General features: G+C 47.7%; 1 protein-coding gene across 1 annotated transcript in view; it reads left to right on the top strand.

Annotated features, from left to right (window-relative positions):
• The window catches only part of LOC308147093 (mitogen-activated protein kinase kinase kinase 11), a 45068-nt gene extending 27406 nt beyond the window's left edge, over positions 1-17662 (top strand). The window contains exons 4-10 of the mRNA XM_080519168.1: positions 1301-1476; positions 3536-3782; positions 7444-7560; positions 10350-10521; positions 10610-10722; positions 10897-11508; positions 16410-17662. Of these exons, the coding sequence (XP_080375294.1) occupies positions 1301-1476; positions 3536-3782; positions 7444-7560; positions 10350-10521; positions 10610-10722; positions 10897-11508; positions 16410-17014 (2042 nt within the window). The 3' untranslated portion in view covers positions 17015-17662. The remainder of the gene's footprint in view (positions 1-1300; positions 1477-3535; positions 3783-7443; positions 7561-10349; positions 10522-10609; positions 10723-10896; positions 11509-16409) is intronic.
• Positions 17663-18001: the final 339 nt, after the last annotated feature.

Genomic DNA, 18001 nt, shown 5'->3' on the forward strand with positions numbered 1-18001 from the left:
GCCAATGGATTCCATCGAATGTGCAGCTTTTTGGAAGCGTTTCTTTCAGAATTGCCTCGTCTGTTCATCGGCAACGTCAGGTGCCTGTAATTTGATGCCAGCATCCTCGAACAGGACGTATTCCCCAAACGACACCAGTGTTTAAAACCTTTACTTTTCCTCCAATGTGCCCACTTTCACAAAGTCCTCCTTTCCAGCTGCCTCCAGCCTGCACACGTGCAGTATAAAGTGTTTGTAATTTGACACCAGCATCGTTCATCAGGTCAGGCGCCAGTGAGATGACATGTTGCGAATGGTTTATTTCTGATTGGCCCGCTTCCAGGAAGCCTTCAGTTTCAGCATCGCTGGGGCTTGCATTGACTGCTTGTAATTTAACACCAACATCTTCGACAAAGACTAAATTAAATCATACTTACATCAGTATGTGCGAACAACTTCTTTTCTGCAATTCTACCATCTTTCAGTCATACCAAACCTGCACGTAATGCAGCGTACACAAGTTGTAATTTGACGCCAGCACCATTCCAAAAGAAACCTGTGATGTAGTGGCGTCATTTCATATACGCGAGGTCCAAACCGCACATTCTCTTGATGTCAGCCTGTCTGTTTTGATCTCATTTCTCCCAAAAAAAAAAGCGAGAGATTAAATCACGAAACCACCGCGAGCCGCCTCAGAGGATTAATTAATCATCGGATCGTTTTTTTTTTTTTTTTTTTTTGATCTGCTTGTAATGCCCAAAGTTTTCGCAGCAGAATTTATGCAAATCTCCCCGCAGCAAATTGGTTAAGCAAAAAAAACCACACTCTGAATAAGTGATCAGCTCAAGTGGGAACTGTGTTCACAAAAGGGCCCCGAAAACACTCGCAAATAAAAAGTCGGCGGCGATTCTCCGGCTGCTACGTGAGCGGATTCATCTCAGCAGGTCACCTCGGTATCGGCCCGCGTCATTAAAATCAGAGCTGACAGCTCTCAATGGGCTGATGACATTCTTCTTTCCCCCCCCCCCTCCTTCAAAGCACATCAGTATATGTGAAGATTATGGGTAATGAGGTTTTTTTTTTCTTCTTCTTCTTCTATTCAGGGCTCTTGATTCCAAATTCCCAAAGAAATAGTCCTCTCTCTCTGATTCTAGTTTCTCTCATTTCCTGCGTTGGCCTCCCACTCCAGGACGGCTCGATGGAGCGCCATTGTCGCTGTAATGAGTCTGGAGTGTCGCATTTAGTGCGGCTTTGCCACTAATCACGCCCCGGTGTCTTGATTGCGCCTCGCTCTGTGTGTGTGTGTGTGTGTATGTGACAGAGTGCTGGGACCAGGACCCCCACCGCAGACCCAACTTCAGCTCCATCCTGTCCCAGCTGACGGCCCTGGAGCGGCAGGTGAAGGAGGAGATGCCGCAGGACTCCTTCCACTCCCTGCAGGAGGACTGGAAGCTGGAGATCCAGGACATGTTCGACGAGCTCCGGGCGAAAGAGAAGGTGGGAACTCCAGAACTCCGCGGGAGAAAACGGGCACGTCGGGGCAATAAAGTCGGCTAATGGCGCCGGCGAGTCCCCGGGGGGACTTGGAGCTTCGCTCCGTCTTGTTTCCCCCTCATTGGTTTTGTGTGTTTGACTTTAATGAGGTGCAGCTTTAGTTACACCTCATCAGCGCGAACGCAAAGGTGACGGAGGGGCTGAAAATGTACATTCCGGCATTAACAGGACGGCGCAAATGACCATTGAGCTCCACTTGATTAAATATGGCATTACGTTTAAGTGTAGGTTTAGAAAGAGTCTGTTTATCTCACGGTGCGGCGTCGCGGTTTGGGCTGTTTTAACGTCTTCGTCTTCTTGAGAATCTCGACTTTTGTGCATTTGTGTTGGAATCTTTTTGTCTTTTCATTCCCGATTGATCGGATTATTGCTCGCAAGCAGCATCAAGTGCTTGTAATTTGACACCAGCTTCATCTATTAGGAAGCTACAAGCACAACAGTGCTCATTATCAACAGCAACTTTTTAAAAAAAAATTCTAATTATCTGTGGAATATGGTTTTGTTCCAATAGCAGGATGTCAGACTTTACTTGTAATAGCGACCTTATATTAGTGACACAAAGTCTTTCAAACACCAACTAACAAATGAATGGAGGGACAAATGTAAAAACACATAGTCTAAAGTTAAAAAAAACCCCAAAAAACCAAGAGTGCTTCCCAGTTTTGACCAGTAGGTGGCAGTGTTGATTCGGCAGAAGCACTTTTACACGACAAGTGAAAATGGAAACGTTTTGTGTGTCAGTTTACACGACAACAGTCATCAGAGCCACTGAAAACACAACTTTTTGAAAGTGCTGCAACTCTTACTCTGTGTCAAAAGGGGGGAAAATGCAAGTTTTGGAAAATGCTCCAACTCCGTCTAAACGGGGGAAATGCAATTTTTCGAAGACGCTCTGACTCAGCCGCCGTGTAAATGATGGCGGGTGAAATGCAACTTGTTTAAAACTCTCCGTCGCCGTACAGCGGGATGAAAACGCAACTTTCCGAAGAGGCTTTAATTCCGTCTCCCGGGTGAAAACATAACTTTAAAAAAATGCTTCATCTCTGAGGAAATGGGGGGAGATGCAATGTTTTAAATAAGCTCCGTCTCCATGGAAACGGTGAAAACACAACTTTTTAAAAAGGCTCCATCTCCAAGGAAACATACCTTTTCGAAAGCACGCCGTCCCTGTGAAAATGCAACTTGACTCCGTTTCCATGGAAACTGGGTCAACTGGGGTAAACTCAACTTTCTGAAACGCTGCTACGTGAAGAACTTTTGTAGTTGTACTTATTTTTCAAATAAACCAAAGGCCTCAAAGCCTTACTTGACTTATTTACGTTGCGGATGTGATTTATTATTAGTCATAGATTAGCTTTAAATATTATATTCTCCACGTTTTGCAATCGTATATACCTTACATATATCATGTTATTATTATAATAGAATGCATACATAGAATATTACAAAATTAAAACATGTGGAACTATATCTATATATATATGTGTGTATAGATGTGTGTGTATATATATATATGTATGTGTATATAAATATGTATATGTGTATATATATGTGTGTGTGTGTGTGTGTGTATATATATATATATATAATATAGTGGAGTGTATAGAGTGTTTACATGACGCCTAAGCGTTTTCGAAAATTTGTGTTGTCAGTGTTTTGTGTTTTCACTTGAGCCCATTGCCGTGTGAACGTTGCTCTCACACACGTCGTTCCCGTTATTCCAGCGAAGATGATGACTGATAATAGTCTCGACCTTTAAAGAATTCTGAACTTAATCTGGCGCTCGGCCCAGGTGTGGATCTCTGCTCTTTGATGATTCATGTGCTCCAGATTGAGTCGGAGGGGAAAAAAAAAAAAAAAAAATCATTAATGTACCAAAGCCGCTGTAATTCGTACCGGACGGAGAGCTTGAATAGGAACCATTAGAGATGCATGATACGCCTCTTGAACGGCGCTGTAATTAATGCGTGATCTCCTCCTCCTCCTCCTCCTCCTCCTCCAGGAGCTGCGGTGCCGCGAGGAGGAGCTGAAGCGCGCCGCCCTGGAGCAGAAGTCCCACGAGGAGTTCCTGCGGCAGCGCGAGCAGCAGCTGGCCCAGTGGGAGCAGGACGTGTTCGAGCGCGAGCTCAGCCTCCTCATCCTCCACCTCAACCACAACCAGGAGAAGCCCAACGTCAAGAAGAGGAAGGGCACCTTCAAGAAGCACAAGCTCAAGAGCAAGAACGGCGAGAAGATCAGCATGCCTCAAGGTGGGCGGGGCCAGAGCGCCCCCGGCGCGCAGTTGATTTCTGGATTCGAGTGTTTGTCGGAAATACTCCTGAAAAGTGCGGAGCTGTTTTAGTCATAGAAGGCGAAGTCTGTGACCGAGCCGCCATCTTGGTTCGGTTCTCGGGGTCATATTGTCCAGCGTCAGCACTTTCACTCGTTGGTCCAAAAATGTTGTATTCAAAGTTTGTTTCCCCCCCAAATCCAGCTTTTCCTTGATTTTCCTCCATTCGAATGTGGAGTCCTAGGAGCTGCGTTCAGAATCTGCTGTGTCTTGTGTGAGCTGGACTGGCTCCGCCCACACGCGCCCATCTATGGTAAGAGGAGGAAGTACTTCCTCTCGTGGCGCCATGTGCCACAGCAGAGCTGCCACATTGTGGGAGGAGTCAAAGGGGGAGGAGCCTACCTTGATTGTGATTGGCTAGACCCCCGATGACACTATATAGGGTTTGATTTCTGATTGGCTGAAACCTGAAACAAGCCAGGGAGAGAGAAATGATGGACTTTCTTCACTTCTGGAGAGTCATTCCAGGTATTGGGGGAAAAATATCACTGTTAGAAGGTGAATTTAGCACAATATGACCTTTTAAAACCTCTTTTTAATTCAGTCAGTTCGCCTGATTGGTGCTTTTCACTTGAGAATGTCATAAAAAAGGAGGAAAATGGGAAGGGGGGGGGGGGTGTCGCCCACTCTGGGAGCGTTGTAACCAGCTTTGAATAGCTGTCAGAAATCAACTATCAGTCGTCTGGCAGCGTTGACGAGAAAATCCCATTTCAAGGGCCATTACTGGCTCAGTCTCAAGAAGCGACAATAACGACAACCGTCCAAAACAAAACACCCGGAGACGAGAGAAACAAGAGAAATCGAGCGTTGCGTTTGCAGCTGGAGCCGACGGCTGACGGCTCGAGAAGAAAACCCGCAGACAGGTGCTTTTTTTTTTTTTTTTCTTTTTCTCCCTGCCGTCAAACAATAACTTTAAAAACCCGCTTGACTGTTCCCTCTTGATTTATTCCCTCAAATCCCCTCAAAACCAACGTCTGTCGGGCTCCAGTCAAATAACATCAAACTGTACGGTGGATCAGAAGCTTCCAGATTATGAAGGACGTTTCTCCGCTCGCCGATGTAACTCCGACTGGCGGCTGGATTATAGAACATCTTCCTCCACTAACTGATGTAATTTCCGATCACATCCACACTATATAGAGCGTCTTCGTGATGCAACTTCAGATAACCCACATCCTTAACGTCATTATAGAGGTTAAGTATTTTTTTTTGAAACGTTCTGCCAACAACACTTTTAAATGTTGAAATTGTCCATTTGCAAATATTTACTCCGCGAGAGAGTTACAAGAGCTACTTCCCGGAGTAACTCCGGACTTCTGCCCAGTTAAAAGTGGCTGTCGCAGCGTTGGAGGAGCGGTTCTGAGTATAGAAGTGATCATTTCCAGTAAGTTGCAGAGCGCCGGTTATCACAGCCTGCAGCGGCTCACATCCTCTGTTTGGATGCGCGCGTGTGTGTGTATGTGTGTGTGAGAGAGTGTATTTTGGGCTGAGCAAGCATGCGTAAAAGCACTGGGAGAGAGTGTGTGTTTGTGTTTGTGTGTGTGTGTGTGTGTGTGTGTGTGTGTGTGTGTGTGTGTGTGTGTGGTGCGGCCTTTCCCAGCAGCAGCAGCAGGGCGGTGATGTGGCGGTGGGGGGTTGATGAGAGGGGAGAGCGAGCCAACCACGCCTCGATGCTTCCTGTCCCTGGACTCGCTGCCGGCCTCGCTCACTTTCTACCCCCCACCCCCTCCCCCCACCAACCCTTCTGTTTTCCTCTCCTCACCCGTTTTACCCCCCCCCCCCCCACCACGCCTCCTTTCCAGTTCCCTCCTTGGTGTTTTTATTCTTCCTATTTTTTTTTCCCTCCTCCCTTCCCTTCCTCTTTCCACCAATATTATTCTTATCCTCTCCTCCGTCCCGCTCCCGCCTTTTCGACCCTGGAAACATTCTTAGACGTCTCTCTCTCTCTCTCTTTTTTATTTGTTATCGTACACACTTGTCGTCACAATGCAGCGCTGAAGGTTTCAGAGAGACGAGGACCCCCGTGGAACCTCGTTTACTAATTCGTCTTGTGGCTAAATATAAAGCGAGGTGAACCCTGGTGGCGGAGGCAGATACAGGAAGTGGATTAGAGCGGGTCAAGCTGTTGTGATTGGCGCTGGTGAAGCAGTTGACAAGAGTTTGAATTTAGAATTCAGTTCTGGACTGAAGACATGGGAAGTAGGACGTGACGCCTCTGGAAATGAATTCCAATGATCACGTTTCCACGTACGATGCGTTCACGCTCTGCTGGTTTACGCATCCAGCCAATCGGACGCCCCCTGAATATTCCGCATTTTAAGTAAACGTGAGTGTCTGAGGTCTTTGAAACACACACCGACAATGTAGGGGAGGGAAAGTTATTAATGTTATTAATGAGAAATCTAAAAGAAACACTTTTATCTGTTGCAGGGGATTAATGGATTTAGCCTGATTTTAAGAAGTCCACCTTGACGTGCCTCGGGGTTGTTTCATATTTGTGGTTGTCGTTTTTGCTGTCGGTGTGGATTGATTTAAAAAAAGAAACCAAAACAAATATGACTCTAGAGCTGTCACACTGAACTTCATAATTTGCTTGCAACTAACACACACAAATCTTTTATCTTTTTATTAAAAACAGCTCTAGCATTTAAGCAGAAATACACAAAGACTACTTTTTTCATGGCATTAACACAAGTTAACACAATAATTCAATATTTGGATATTTAATTTAATCATTAATTTGAGTCCAGCTGCCATGAAACTCTTCTTCTCTTGTTCTTCTCCTCATCCACGTTCCACCTCACTACACTGTCTTGTTGTACGACGTGGTATTACATAACCGGAGGTGCTAAAAGCGCGCCGTTTTATCTTTACTCGCATTTAATTCTTTGTGATTTTTACATGTTTTTTATCACAGCTCGCTCTTATTAAGTGCTGTGTGATCTTTTCCCAGCTCTTGCCGACGGTTTCCTTTAAATCTCCTGATTCAACGTGGCACAGCTGCAGTGGAGTGAAGGAGCAAATAAAGTCTGATTTATCACTCCAGCAGCTCATGTCATTAATTCCGCAGAAAGGGAAAATTAGGTGAAGAATGGGAGAAAACGACTAAATTAGGAGGAGTGAAAGAGTTCATTTGAGGCAGCGTTTTTGCCATGTAGCTTTATCAGAAGTCACCAAATCCCTGTTTCCGCAACGTTTCATGTGAAAAAGTTTTGAAAACCACGTCAGAAACTCTGGAAAACAATGTAGTTTTCATGCCGGGCCTCTAGTGGGTGCTGTTGTTTGTTTTTTTATTGTAATGAAGCCGCACACAAATCCACAGAGAACAATATGCTATTAGCATCAACCGTGGCAGGAAAACGCTTCGCATGCACAGACGACCAAGTTGGACTGTCGTCACGGCGCGTTTTCACCCGTTGCCATGGAGACGGAGGCAGCGATTCACCTGGAATCGTTGCCGTGCGCGTCATTCCTCGTTATTCCACCAAATGACTTCCACGTGAGCGCGGAAGGCGCAGAGAAGCTTCAGAACGACATCCTGCCTCGACTCTCTTGACGCGTTCTGCGTGTTTCCGTTGCAGATTTCATCCATAAGATCACGGTTCAGGCGTCGCCGGGCCTGGAGAAGAGGAGGAACTCCCCGGACCTGGGGTCGGGCTCGTCGCCGTCCTTCGGCCCGCGGTTCCGCGCCATTCAGCGTGAGTTTTCCCAGAGAAACGACGCAACATCTCTGCTCCATCTTTGGTTTTTTTGTTTTTGTTTTATTGCCTTCGCACACAAGCCGTGTTGCAACATCGCATCTCTCGCTTTCCAAATCCTCCTCTTTCATGTGCTCTCAACCACCCACTTGTCTTTTTGTCTTCCCCTGTTTCCCCCGTGGGGCCCTTCTCTCTCTCTCTCTCGCTCGCTCTCTCTCTCGCTCGCTCTCTCTCTCCCCCTCTCTCTCTCTCTCTCTCTCTCTCTCTCTCTCTCTCTCTCTCTCTCTCTCTCTCTCTCACATACACACACCCTTTCCCTTTTCAATAGTCTTTTCCAGTCCAAATATTATCTGACTTCCTCTCAGCAGCTCAGCACTTCTCTTCAGCTTTTTTTTTTTTTTTTTTTTTTTTACCCCCCACCCTTTCAATGCCACTTGCACTTCCCCCTTCGCTCCAGCTGGGGGAGCCATTCAGCTGTGCTTCCCAAAGCCGAGGGGGGGGGAGGAGGAGGAGGAGGAGGAGGAGGAGGCCACAGAGTTTATATGCATGTGGCGGCTACAGTGCGGTTTGCAGAATTAAAAATATGCAGGCAGGAATTCGCCGCTCCGCTCGGAAAGAGGGTGGCAGCGCAGATTTACTGTGCACCTCCTGAGCAAACACCCTGAGACCCCCCTCCCCCCCCCAAAAAAAACCAGGGAGCACTCCAACAAAAAAATCCCCCCAAAAAACCTAAAACGAAATTTGTGATGCAGCAACAGGCAATTAGATTGATTCTTTTTTTCTCTTTTCTTTCTATTTCTTCCGGGAGTTGACATGAAAGCCGGAGTCACAGTGAAAACATTTATCTGCAGAAGTGGTTAGTAAATCCAAAAACATCTGCCAGCTTCATTTATTCATTAAACAGCGGTCTGGTTTTCTTTGCTTCCTAATGACTCTCCTTAATGGCAGTCACTAAGCCGTGAGTGTGCCTGTCATTAAAATGTGTTTAGTGGATATTTATGCTTGCCCTCTCGGTAGCGAGCGCTGATTTATTGCCGGGTGCCTCCTAAACTTATTTGTCTAGAGAACTGCCAAATTGATTTGCATTAGTCCACGGAGCTCGATTCCATTGTGCCGTATTAAAGCGGGATTAGATAACAAGAAAATTAAACCGGCCCGTATTTTTAGGGATGGTAATAGTTAGCGTTTTTAGCTTCACAGCGGGCTGGCTGCGTCACATGTGCTGCCAGCTTGTGGATACTGGCGCCATCCTTCTCTTATTTTCTCTCTGTGGGGGCAGGATTAGATTTGCTTCTCTATTAGTTCCCATCCCTCGCCCCAGTTGCAGCACCTAAGGTAGAGGAATCTAAATTCTCAACCCTCAACTTTTTTTTTTTTTTTGGCATGGGTTCCAACATCCGACACATTTTTCGCCGTCTTCCCCGATTATACGTCTTGACATCTTGGATCGTTCCCGCTTCTTTCATCACGCCGAGATCTTAAACGGCTCTAAAGAGTCCGTGGAGTCCTGCGAGGTTGGAAAAATAGGCTTGGAAAAAATGCATCGGAATGATTTCAAATCAATCCGTCCACCGTGAGGACAGGTAATAATTTGTCCAGGACCGGCTGCTCTCTCTCAATTCCAGCTGGCGAGTTGACCGTTCCCCCTCCAAACGTCTCGAAAACCATCAATTCTGGGCGCCGACGTTGTAAAAGTTGCCTACAGTTGGAACGCAACGGCCCCGACGTGACCTGCAACGTCGTCCAACTGAAGAAGTGAAGTTTGAGTTTGCAAAGTATTGATGCACCGATAACGGTATCAGTTCACGTATCGTTCGCCTGTGGAGCAGAAATTAGGCTGAACGCCATTTAATGAATACTTACATTTGCACTAGGGACATCTAATACTTTGTTAATCGATTATTTTATTGAATATTCCATCTGATAAAATTAAAATAAAATATATATATTTTTTTTAAATGCATGCATTTTATGCAAATTGATAATGAATTTCCATCAACATTTCCAATAAAGGTAAACGTGCTGTCTGCACACATCGGCACGTTGTGTCACGTCTGTACGAAACGTGAGCTTGAAATTTAATTAAACGAAGCTTTGAGGCAGAGGAAATTCCTCCATCATTTATTTTGGGGGGATGGGGGATGGGGGGGGGGTGATCGAGGTACTCGAAGAATCGCTGCAGCCCTAATCTGCACTCGCTATCGGCAAGTTGCTAAAGGTTAGCACTCGCTAAGTTTTGGCACCGTTCAAAACGAGATAAAGAAATCGATATTTCTGCTTTGCGGAGAGCAAAATATTCACGCGGCGCTCTGGATGTGGGTGGATTTTTTAAAAGTTTCTTTGATGTTTTTTGTGACGGTTTTGATGGACGAGTGACATTTGAACAAAGTTGGTGGATGAGAACCGAACGTTTTACACTCCGTTCACACACCCCGACAGACGGTGGCTGTTTGAGAAATGTCGCCAGGGCCTGGCAGGTGTAATCCCAACTTTTTATTATTAGAACTCTACATTACCCCCCCCACCCCCACCCCCCACCTTCATCTTCCTCCAGGTCACTGCTGCTTCCACTCACACTTTCTGCCCCACGAACCAGTTAAAACCTGTATTACAGCGTCCGCATGGTCCATGTTGGAGTGAATCAGGACTGGAAATGGGTCGAAGTTTGAGGAAGTTTGATGTGTTGTGGATGTGAAGAGAGTCATTTAAAGGTCACCGTGTTCGCTTGCGATTACATTTCCAGGTTGTGTTCATTTCTCCTTCCGTTGGTCTGACTTTGTCATCTGCAGTCAGCCCCAGCGACAACAGCAGGACGTTCGGTCTGAGCCCGGTCTGGCCCCTGGAGGCTCCTTCCCTGAAGCAAGCCAACGGAGACCTGAGGTTGAGTCCCCACTGGAGGCCGCAGAGCCCCAAAAGTCCCAAGAGCCCCAAAGTCCTGCGCCTCAGCCCCCAGGAGAGCAGGTGCGGCGGCGCTGTCTGCTTCCCGTCGCGCGGAACCTCCCAGTTCGTCGCCGGGCCTCTGATTGAAAGTCCCTCTCTCTGCTTTCAGTTTGTCCATGAGAGCCAAGCTGCTGGGATTCGACAGCAACGAGAACGGCGAGTCCAAGGACGACTTTGAGGAGTACCGGCCCTCCACGCCCACCCCTCCCTCTGCTCAGAACGGTATCCGACGCCCGGCCGCCGTCCGCCCTCCATTAGCCGCCCTCATAATTCACATTGGCGTCGAGTTTGAATTATAAATAGACGCCGGAATGAATAATAAATCCGCCGAGTGTTCCTCGTCTGTCTCTCTCTCTTCTGCTGTCGTCTGAAAACTTTCCCCCCTCGTCTCTGCAGGCTCCTCGGTGAAGGACAGCCTGCGGCTTCCTCTACCCCAGGGAGACTCGGGCAGCGAGGAGGGCGGCTCCTCCCCGGCGGGCTCCCCCAGGCCCGAGAGGGGCTCCCTCGGCGGTCTGATCAAGAACACCCACCGGGCCTTGCTCGGCGGCGGCTCCCTCCTGGCCTCCGTGGGCCTGGGCCGCTGCCTGGACATCCCCCCCAGGGTGCCCCCTCGAACTAACCCCCCTACCCTGGAGGATCGCACCCCCTCCGAGCCCGAGATCCCCCCCAGCAGGCCCCTGGCGTCGGACCCCCCGGTCGTGGACGACCTCGTCACCTTCTCCACGTCGGAGCCGCCGCGCAAGCCGCTCCTGGAACTCGCGCTGCAGTACCAGGAACTGAAGCCGCTGCCGCTGACGCCGCCGCCGCCCAACCCCCGCGAGCGCGGCGGCCCCCGTACGCCGCAGAGTCCAAAGAGCCCCCGGACCTCGCTCCGGCACGACCGGACTCACCCGGGAGACTGGACCGGCGGTTCCACGCCCTCCAACGGGGAGCTGAGCTGCGAGGCCTGGGAGCACCGAGCCGATCGGAGACGCAGGTCCAGTCAAGGCCTGCACGCCTCTCAGCTGGGTCAGTACAATTCACAATCGTTGTAACGCCTTGCACCACAAGGTGGTGCAGTGAGCAGGTCAACAACATTACAAAAAAAAACATGCGTTACCGTACCGAACATGGCTTATAGATGTATAGTTTAGCTGTATTTACCAAAATAGTGGTTTATTAAATCTACAAACTATTAGCTCTGCGGTCCACGACGCTAGTTTTTAGCTCTTTTTTTCATACTTTCAGCAATTTAGTTTGACGAAATGTCATCCTGAGCGGTTCCAACTGCTTCAGCTGTTTCGTCCATCTTTCCACCCATAGCAGAAACGGAGGGTAAGGCAAGCGTCGTGTGGCAGTGAAGGCAGATGTCTGCGCATATGTAAGGAAACTTTAGTTTTGTTTCCGAGACGTTTTTTTTTTTTTCTTTTTCGGAGAGACGTTTGTTTGCTCGATGGAGCGTCGCCCCTCGTCAGGCGTGACGAGAGGCGCGGCGGCGTCCTGCGAGTGAAGCTCAGCGTCTCGCTGTCACTCTGAACTCCCTCATCCAGCACGCGTTGACAGAAACTTTCAAACTGGGCTCCCGACGAGTTTGTTTGATTTCTGTGTCTCGTTAGAGGCACAGAAATCCAATTATTATCAACTATAATGTAACGAAACTTAAAATGTTATAGCTGGTCAATAATGTAAAGATTTTAAAAGAATTTAAACGTGATCTTAATATGTTTATACGTTATTTTGCACCAATGATTGGAGAAATAGATCATAGATTATAGAGAACAGAAGACTATAAACGACTTGTGCAGTGGCAATCTTGCATAAATACCATTAATAGTTTTTAGATGTACGTATATACACATTTTCAAAACTTTTATAAATTATTCTTTCAGTGTTATTCAAATTGAAGCAGCTCAAGTCCAATCCATAAATCATTAACTTACTTTATGATGTAGTAAAGTTATTCCAATATTAGGGGAAACATATTTTTCCTGCTTCATAATGTCGTATTATAAAGTTGAGTGCAGTTTCAGACCTCAGACCAGCCCACTTTAGATCGCCACCTCTTAAAATCATGTCATTATAATCCTACATGTGAATCCTATAGCGCTGTTCTGTAAAGTCTTGTAATTCAGTGTATTTTTCTAAAATCTTTCCAAATCTTTTTTTTTTTTAAATATAATTTCAGAATCTATAATTTAAATAAGTGTTAAAAAAAAAACCCAAACCATAAAAATGGAACAAAAACATAAAATAAGATTGAAAATATAGAATTATAATAACTTTGTTTATGACTATCTTTGACCACAGGCATGAGGAATTCTTCCTCAGTGCTCATGAGCAGGAATACCTCAAGGTACTTCTGGCCAATGTGCTCCTGAGTGTTTTTAATCAAATGTACTGTTGAGAACCTTCTCATATATTAGAAGTACTGCTTGATTGTTCACACACTGTTCCAGCAGCTCGTCACCACCGCCTCTGCTTCTCACACTAAATCACTTTTTAAAATGTTCTCCATTCTCCGCACAAATCTCCTCTTTTTACAAAGTCCAGCTCAGTTTCATGAATGTAGAGCTGAGTCATCTAGAATCTCAGGACATTTCTATCCAGTCATCAGTCCTGCTTGGAGCTGCTGGATGTGGTTTATCAGGAACCACAAGACTTTCTCAATTATGTGGCGCTGCATCGTACTACTATTCAAATGATAGAATATTATGTTATATGCCACAACGCCACAGAATTATTGACTTGATAATGAAGGGCAAAGAAGGACTGGCATCTTGTTTGGGTTTTATAAAAAAAAAAAAAAAAATGTAAATTACATTTTGAGCTCAACACTTTTGTTGCATTATCAACCAGTTATCACATTTCAGGTTTTATTGCGTCATATTTGATAACAATTGGGTTTGTTGCCTCAATATGTCAGTTGAAGTCAGCAGTAATGCTGCCCCCACATGGTCACTGTTGGTACTGAAGGGCAAGAGTATGGCTGGAAGGCTTGGTGTCGAACAGAAATTAGCCTTTAAATGGCCGCTAAACGGCTTGTTGCTGCTTGTGTTATCGGCACTGTGACGAAACACGGCTTCATACGGTTAATCGGTAAAAGGAGCGTCATTCAGCCGCGGCTCGGCTTTTAAAGTGTCGCACGGTTTTTCACACTTTGTCTCAATGTTGCGTCATCCTTGTTGGTTTTGAAGAAGCGCAGCTGGAGCCACCTCCGCGGGCTTCGTTCTGACCGCTCTCTTTTAATTTACCCCCCCCCCAACGCCTCTTCCCACTTAATTAAAAGAGCGATCGGAAGTCACCAGAGAGCTCCTTTTTAAAGTACAGCCTCTTCCCGCAGATCAGGTCAGTGATTTGCCTTTTTTCTTTTTAAAATTTAACGACCAGATTCGTCTGCGTTTCCTCAAGAGCGCCCGGAGTCCCTCCCTCTCCTGCGCTGGAGCGAGGATCCAGCTTCTACCTGGAATAATGCTCAGCATGACAATGTTCCCTTCGCACTCCTCGCCAAATTAGCAGCGTGCCTCTTTTTTTTTTTTGTGTGAGATCTTCCCCATACAAAGGAAAGCTTCAAATGCTGCTCGGGCTTTTCTCTCTTTCTTTTTTCTTTTCCATTTACATCAAAGCTTTTCTTCTGCTATTTGCATATCTCAGGTAACAGCTGGCCCGCCACACGTCCCTGCTAATACTTTCTTAGCAGAGCTAAAATCCAGGCTTGTGTTGGTTTTTTTTTGTTGTTTTTTTTGTGTTTCCATTTCCTCGATGAATACCCAACATAAAGCAGCACAGTTGAGCTTCATACCGGCCGAATGCAGCCAAACTCTGGACGCTTTGCGCCTTGAAAAGCGGCGTTGTTTTTAGCCGCTTGCTGTTATATTTGCGACGCCATCATCTGCGTAAGTGGAGAAGAGTTTCTTTACAATACCAAGGCTGCGTTTACAAAAGCGAGTGGAAGCGCAAAACCTTCATTGCATTCGGAGGATCCGTTTCCATGACGCGGGGCTGCTGGAATGACGCTAATTCATGGATTTTTTTTTTTTTTTTACAGGCTAACAGGCTTCATGCCGCCAAATTCTACTTCCGCATGCCGTTTTGTGCCTCGGCTTCTCCAAAACTTGCCCTTAAACGCTGATATTTCTGCTCTTCGTGAGCTCTTCTGTGGTCTGCAACTCCAGCAGCTGACGGTCGCAAGCGATGCCCCGCGAGGCTTTGTGGCTGAGAAATCTCCCTCCTCGGAATCACAATCGGCAAATAACCGAAGAAATACTTTATCGACGGAGATAAAAGCCCGTGATTGTGTATTTTTTCTCTCTCTCTGCAGGGATTTCCAGCACTATAAAAGGCAGATTTGCAGGAATTGATGAAAATATGAGCAATTCCCACAGTGTAATTCCTGCCCTGTTGCAACACGGACACCTGAGGCTTATCGTAAAGTGCGGCTTATGTATATTATATCCAGGTGTCTGAGGCGGCCTGTTCGACTGGTTCTCGCGTTCACTCGGCGTGAGTCTGGGCACGTGGTCGCGTCGTAGCATCATTACCACCAGCGAGGGGCCCTGTCGAAAACGAGAACTCTTCATCTCGTTGCCAAGTAAAAATGTGAACGCAGAACGTCGAGCAGAATGCAGCGATTGCGACGCTCTCTATTTTTGCCCGTCGCTCTTTCTGGCCGCTCTCTCTTCGCTTTGGGAGCTCGCCTGGAGCTCGCTGGTGCGTCTCCGGCTGGAGCAAGCATGCGCCAGGGGACACATACATGACACATGGTTAAAATAATGAAAAAACAACAACAAAACAAAACAAAACACGGCATTCAGGAAGGGATTAGCATTCATTTCCTCGAAATCGGCTAAAACGTGTGTGTGTGTGTGTGTTTCAGAGCGATTTTACAGTCCATCCGCACGTTTCCCCTCCCCGACGCTCCGGCAACTGTTGGGAAGAGTAATGGCGGAGGCGTGAGTTTTTTTCTCGAGCGAGTAGGAGAGCTTTAAGACTGCCCCGTGGTGGCATTCACACTCCACTCGCTGAGCCCGGGAAAAAAACCGCACGCGCTCATTACATCGACCGAAGCACAAAGATAATTAAAAAGCTCCGTTTTTAAAGCACCATCTTATCGTGTTTATTGACGGTAATGACTCTGATGCGGGCTGCCACTACTGCAAGGTTGCCGGCGGTGAGCTCGAAAGAGAATTCGGGAATATTTGTGCACTTTTTGTTGTTGCTGCTGCTGCTGCTGCTCTCGTGTGACTCCTGATTGCTCTTCCTTGTCAGCCGAACAGCTCAGCGGCCTTGGGAGAGTTGCAGTTGATGTAAATATTGCCATTTGGCAGACGCATCACATTTTGCGAGTAGCAAACGTTCATTCAGGCTGATTTATTTTGAGTTTAATGCTCTTGTCAGCGCTCATTTACACTTTGCCGTTCGCTGCTGTTGCCGCTCTGTCAAAGAGTTGCCCGCCGCTGTGTTCCACTTAATTTCGACTAATTGCGTCGACACTTTTCTGCTTGCGATTGTTTCATTTTGCAACAATACTTCGGCACGCGTCTTCATCTCCCGACTCATCCGGCAGGTCTCCGCGCTTCGCCGAATAATCAAAGCGAGCTTGGGATTGGCGAGCGGCGCGCGGGAGAGCAGCGGGGCAGCACTGCGGAGGATTGAGAGTAATTTGCAGATTAACAATTAAACCCTCCTCAAGCAAGGCACGGTGATGAAGATGTTTAATATGTCGACTGTGCAGCTCGCCGCTCGCGCTGCACCGCTGTCTCCGCTGTTTTAAGCTACTGAGCAGGTTCATGGTGAGAATAACGTTATTAATGTTTTCAGGTTTTTTTTTATTATTTTATTAAAGAAGGTCCGCTTTTCATTTACTCTCTCTCTCTCTCTCTATATATATATATATATATATATCTGTCTTTAACGGTTTCTCTCTCTTCCAGTGTTGGACCTTCCCTTGTGCCAGGACACGCAGGACTCTGACGACAAGCCCCCCCCGCCCTTCGCCAACCCTGCCCTCTACAGCCCCAAAACCCGCCGGCTGGAGGTCAGCGTCATCCCGCGGCCCCGCCCCTCCCCCATCCGCCCCCGCATCGACCCCTGGAGCTTCATCTCGGCCGGCGGCAAGAGCGTCGCCGGAGGCCGCGGCCCCGGCCGCCCGGACGGCGGCCTCCTGAGCCACCACCCGTCGCCCACCAACCCCTTCACCAACTGCGACCCCTTCCCCTCCCCCGACTGCGACCCGTTCGCCCTCAAGGCCGACCCCGCCGGCGGCTCGGACGCGGCGCCGCCCTTCGACCCGTTCTCCGCGCCCTTCTCGGCGCCCTTCCCCACCTCCCGCTCGGCGCCGTGCTCCGCCAACGGCTCCCCGACGCTGCCGTCGTTCCGGATAGCGCCGGTCGGCCCGGCGGACTCCCCCCTCATCGACCTGGACTGGGCGACCTGCGGCAGACCCTTGGACGGCACCAAAGAGAGGGCCCACCCCCGCAGGATACTGGGTCTCAAGCCCTTCAAGTCGCCGACGCAACTCAGAGACGACCGCTTCTAAAAAAAAAAAAAAAAAAAAACAACAAAAAAACCATGCAAACTGCCTTTTCAATCACAGCAACACAATCCAGGGCCGCTTCACAAAGTCCCACATCAAAGCAAAGATTAGGATTCTTTATTCTCTCGTTACTTACCCCACCGAGGAGGGCTGGAAGGGCGGGGGGGTCCCCCCCTTAAGGGGGCGCCACTCATTGCAGAGGTCGGGCCTCTACGCCAACCCGCTGCTTTGGAACCCAGAAAGCCAGTTAAAGGTTTGTACATTGAACAGTTTCCCCACATCTCATTCTTCCTCTCTCTCGCCGTTTGCCTGTCCCTTTGAAGGCGACGACCACAGATCACAAGCCCCGTCTTGAGATTCCATCGGGCCGCTCGTATCGCCCGCTTTCATCTGGCTCCCTCCCTTTGAAGCGTCGTGACAATGCAGAGGTGGATAAAGCCACTTGCACAGCTTCATCTGCCTCTACCTCTCCGCAGACTGAAAGCGTTCAGCACATTGGGAAATCGGAGTGCCTTATTTCGTGAAGCGTTTTTTTTTGGGGGGGGGGAATATATATATATATATATATATATATCTCAAGCTTCCTTGAATGGGTTGAAGAAGAAGCTCTGAACCCGCCTAGAATCGGCTTAGCATCGCTGTGTCAGGAAACGTGTGTGTCTAGACTCATTGTTCAAGGAAAGCTTTTTTTTATTTTTTTTTATTTTTTAAATGCCTGTTGCATTATGGGAGAAAAGCACTCGGAGTGGATATTCTAGGCCGCTGGTGAAGACAAAAGCATGACCCAGGCATTCCACTCGGAGGCAGATAACATTCCCGTCACATTCCCCGGGAAATGCCAGGGATTGGACGGATCCATGGGGCTGGCGGGCGACACAGCACAGGAAACTAAACGGTGGGGGGGGGGGGGGGGGGGTTCTCTGCATTCCCTCTTCTTATGCCAAAGATGTGTGCAAATAGGTTGTTTATTTTTATTTTTTTTTTTTACCT

This window comes from Blennius ocellaris (assembly GCF_963422515.1).
Source record: "Blennius ocellaris genome assembly, chromosome: 23".
Classification (NCBI taxonomy): domain Eukaryota; kingdom Metazoa; phylum Chordata; class Actinopteri; order Blenniiformes; family Blenniidae; genus Blennius; species Blennius ocellaris.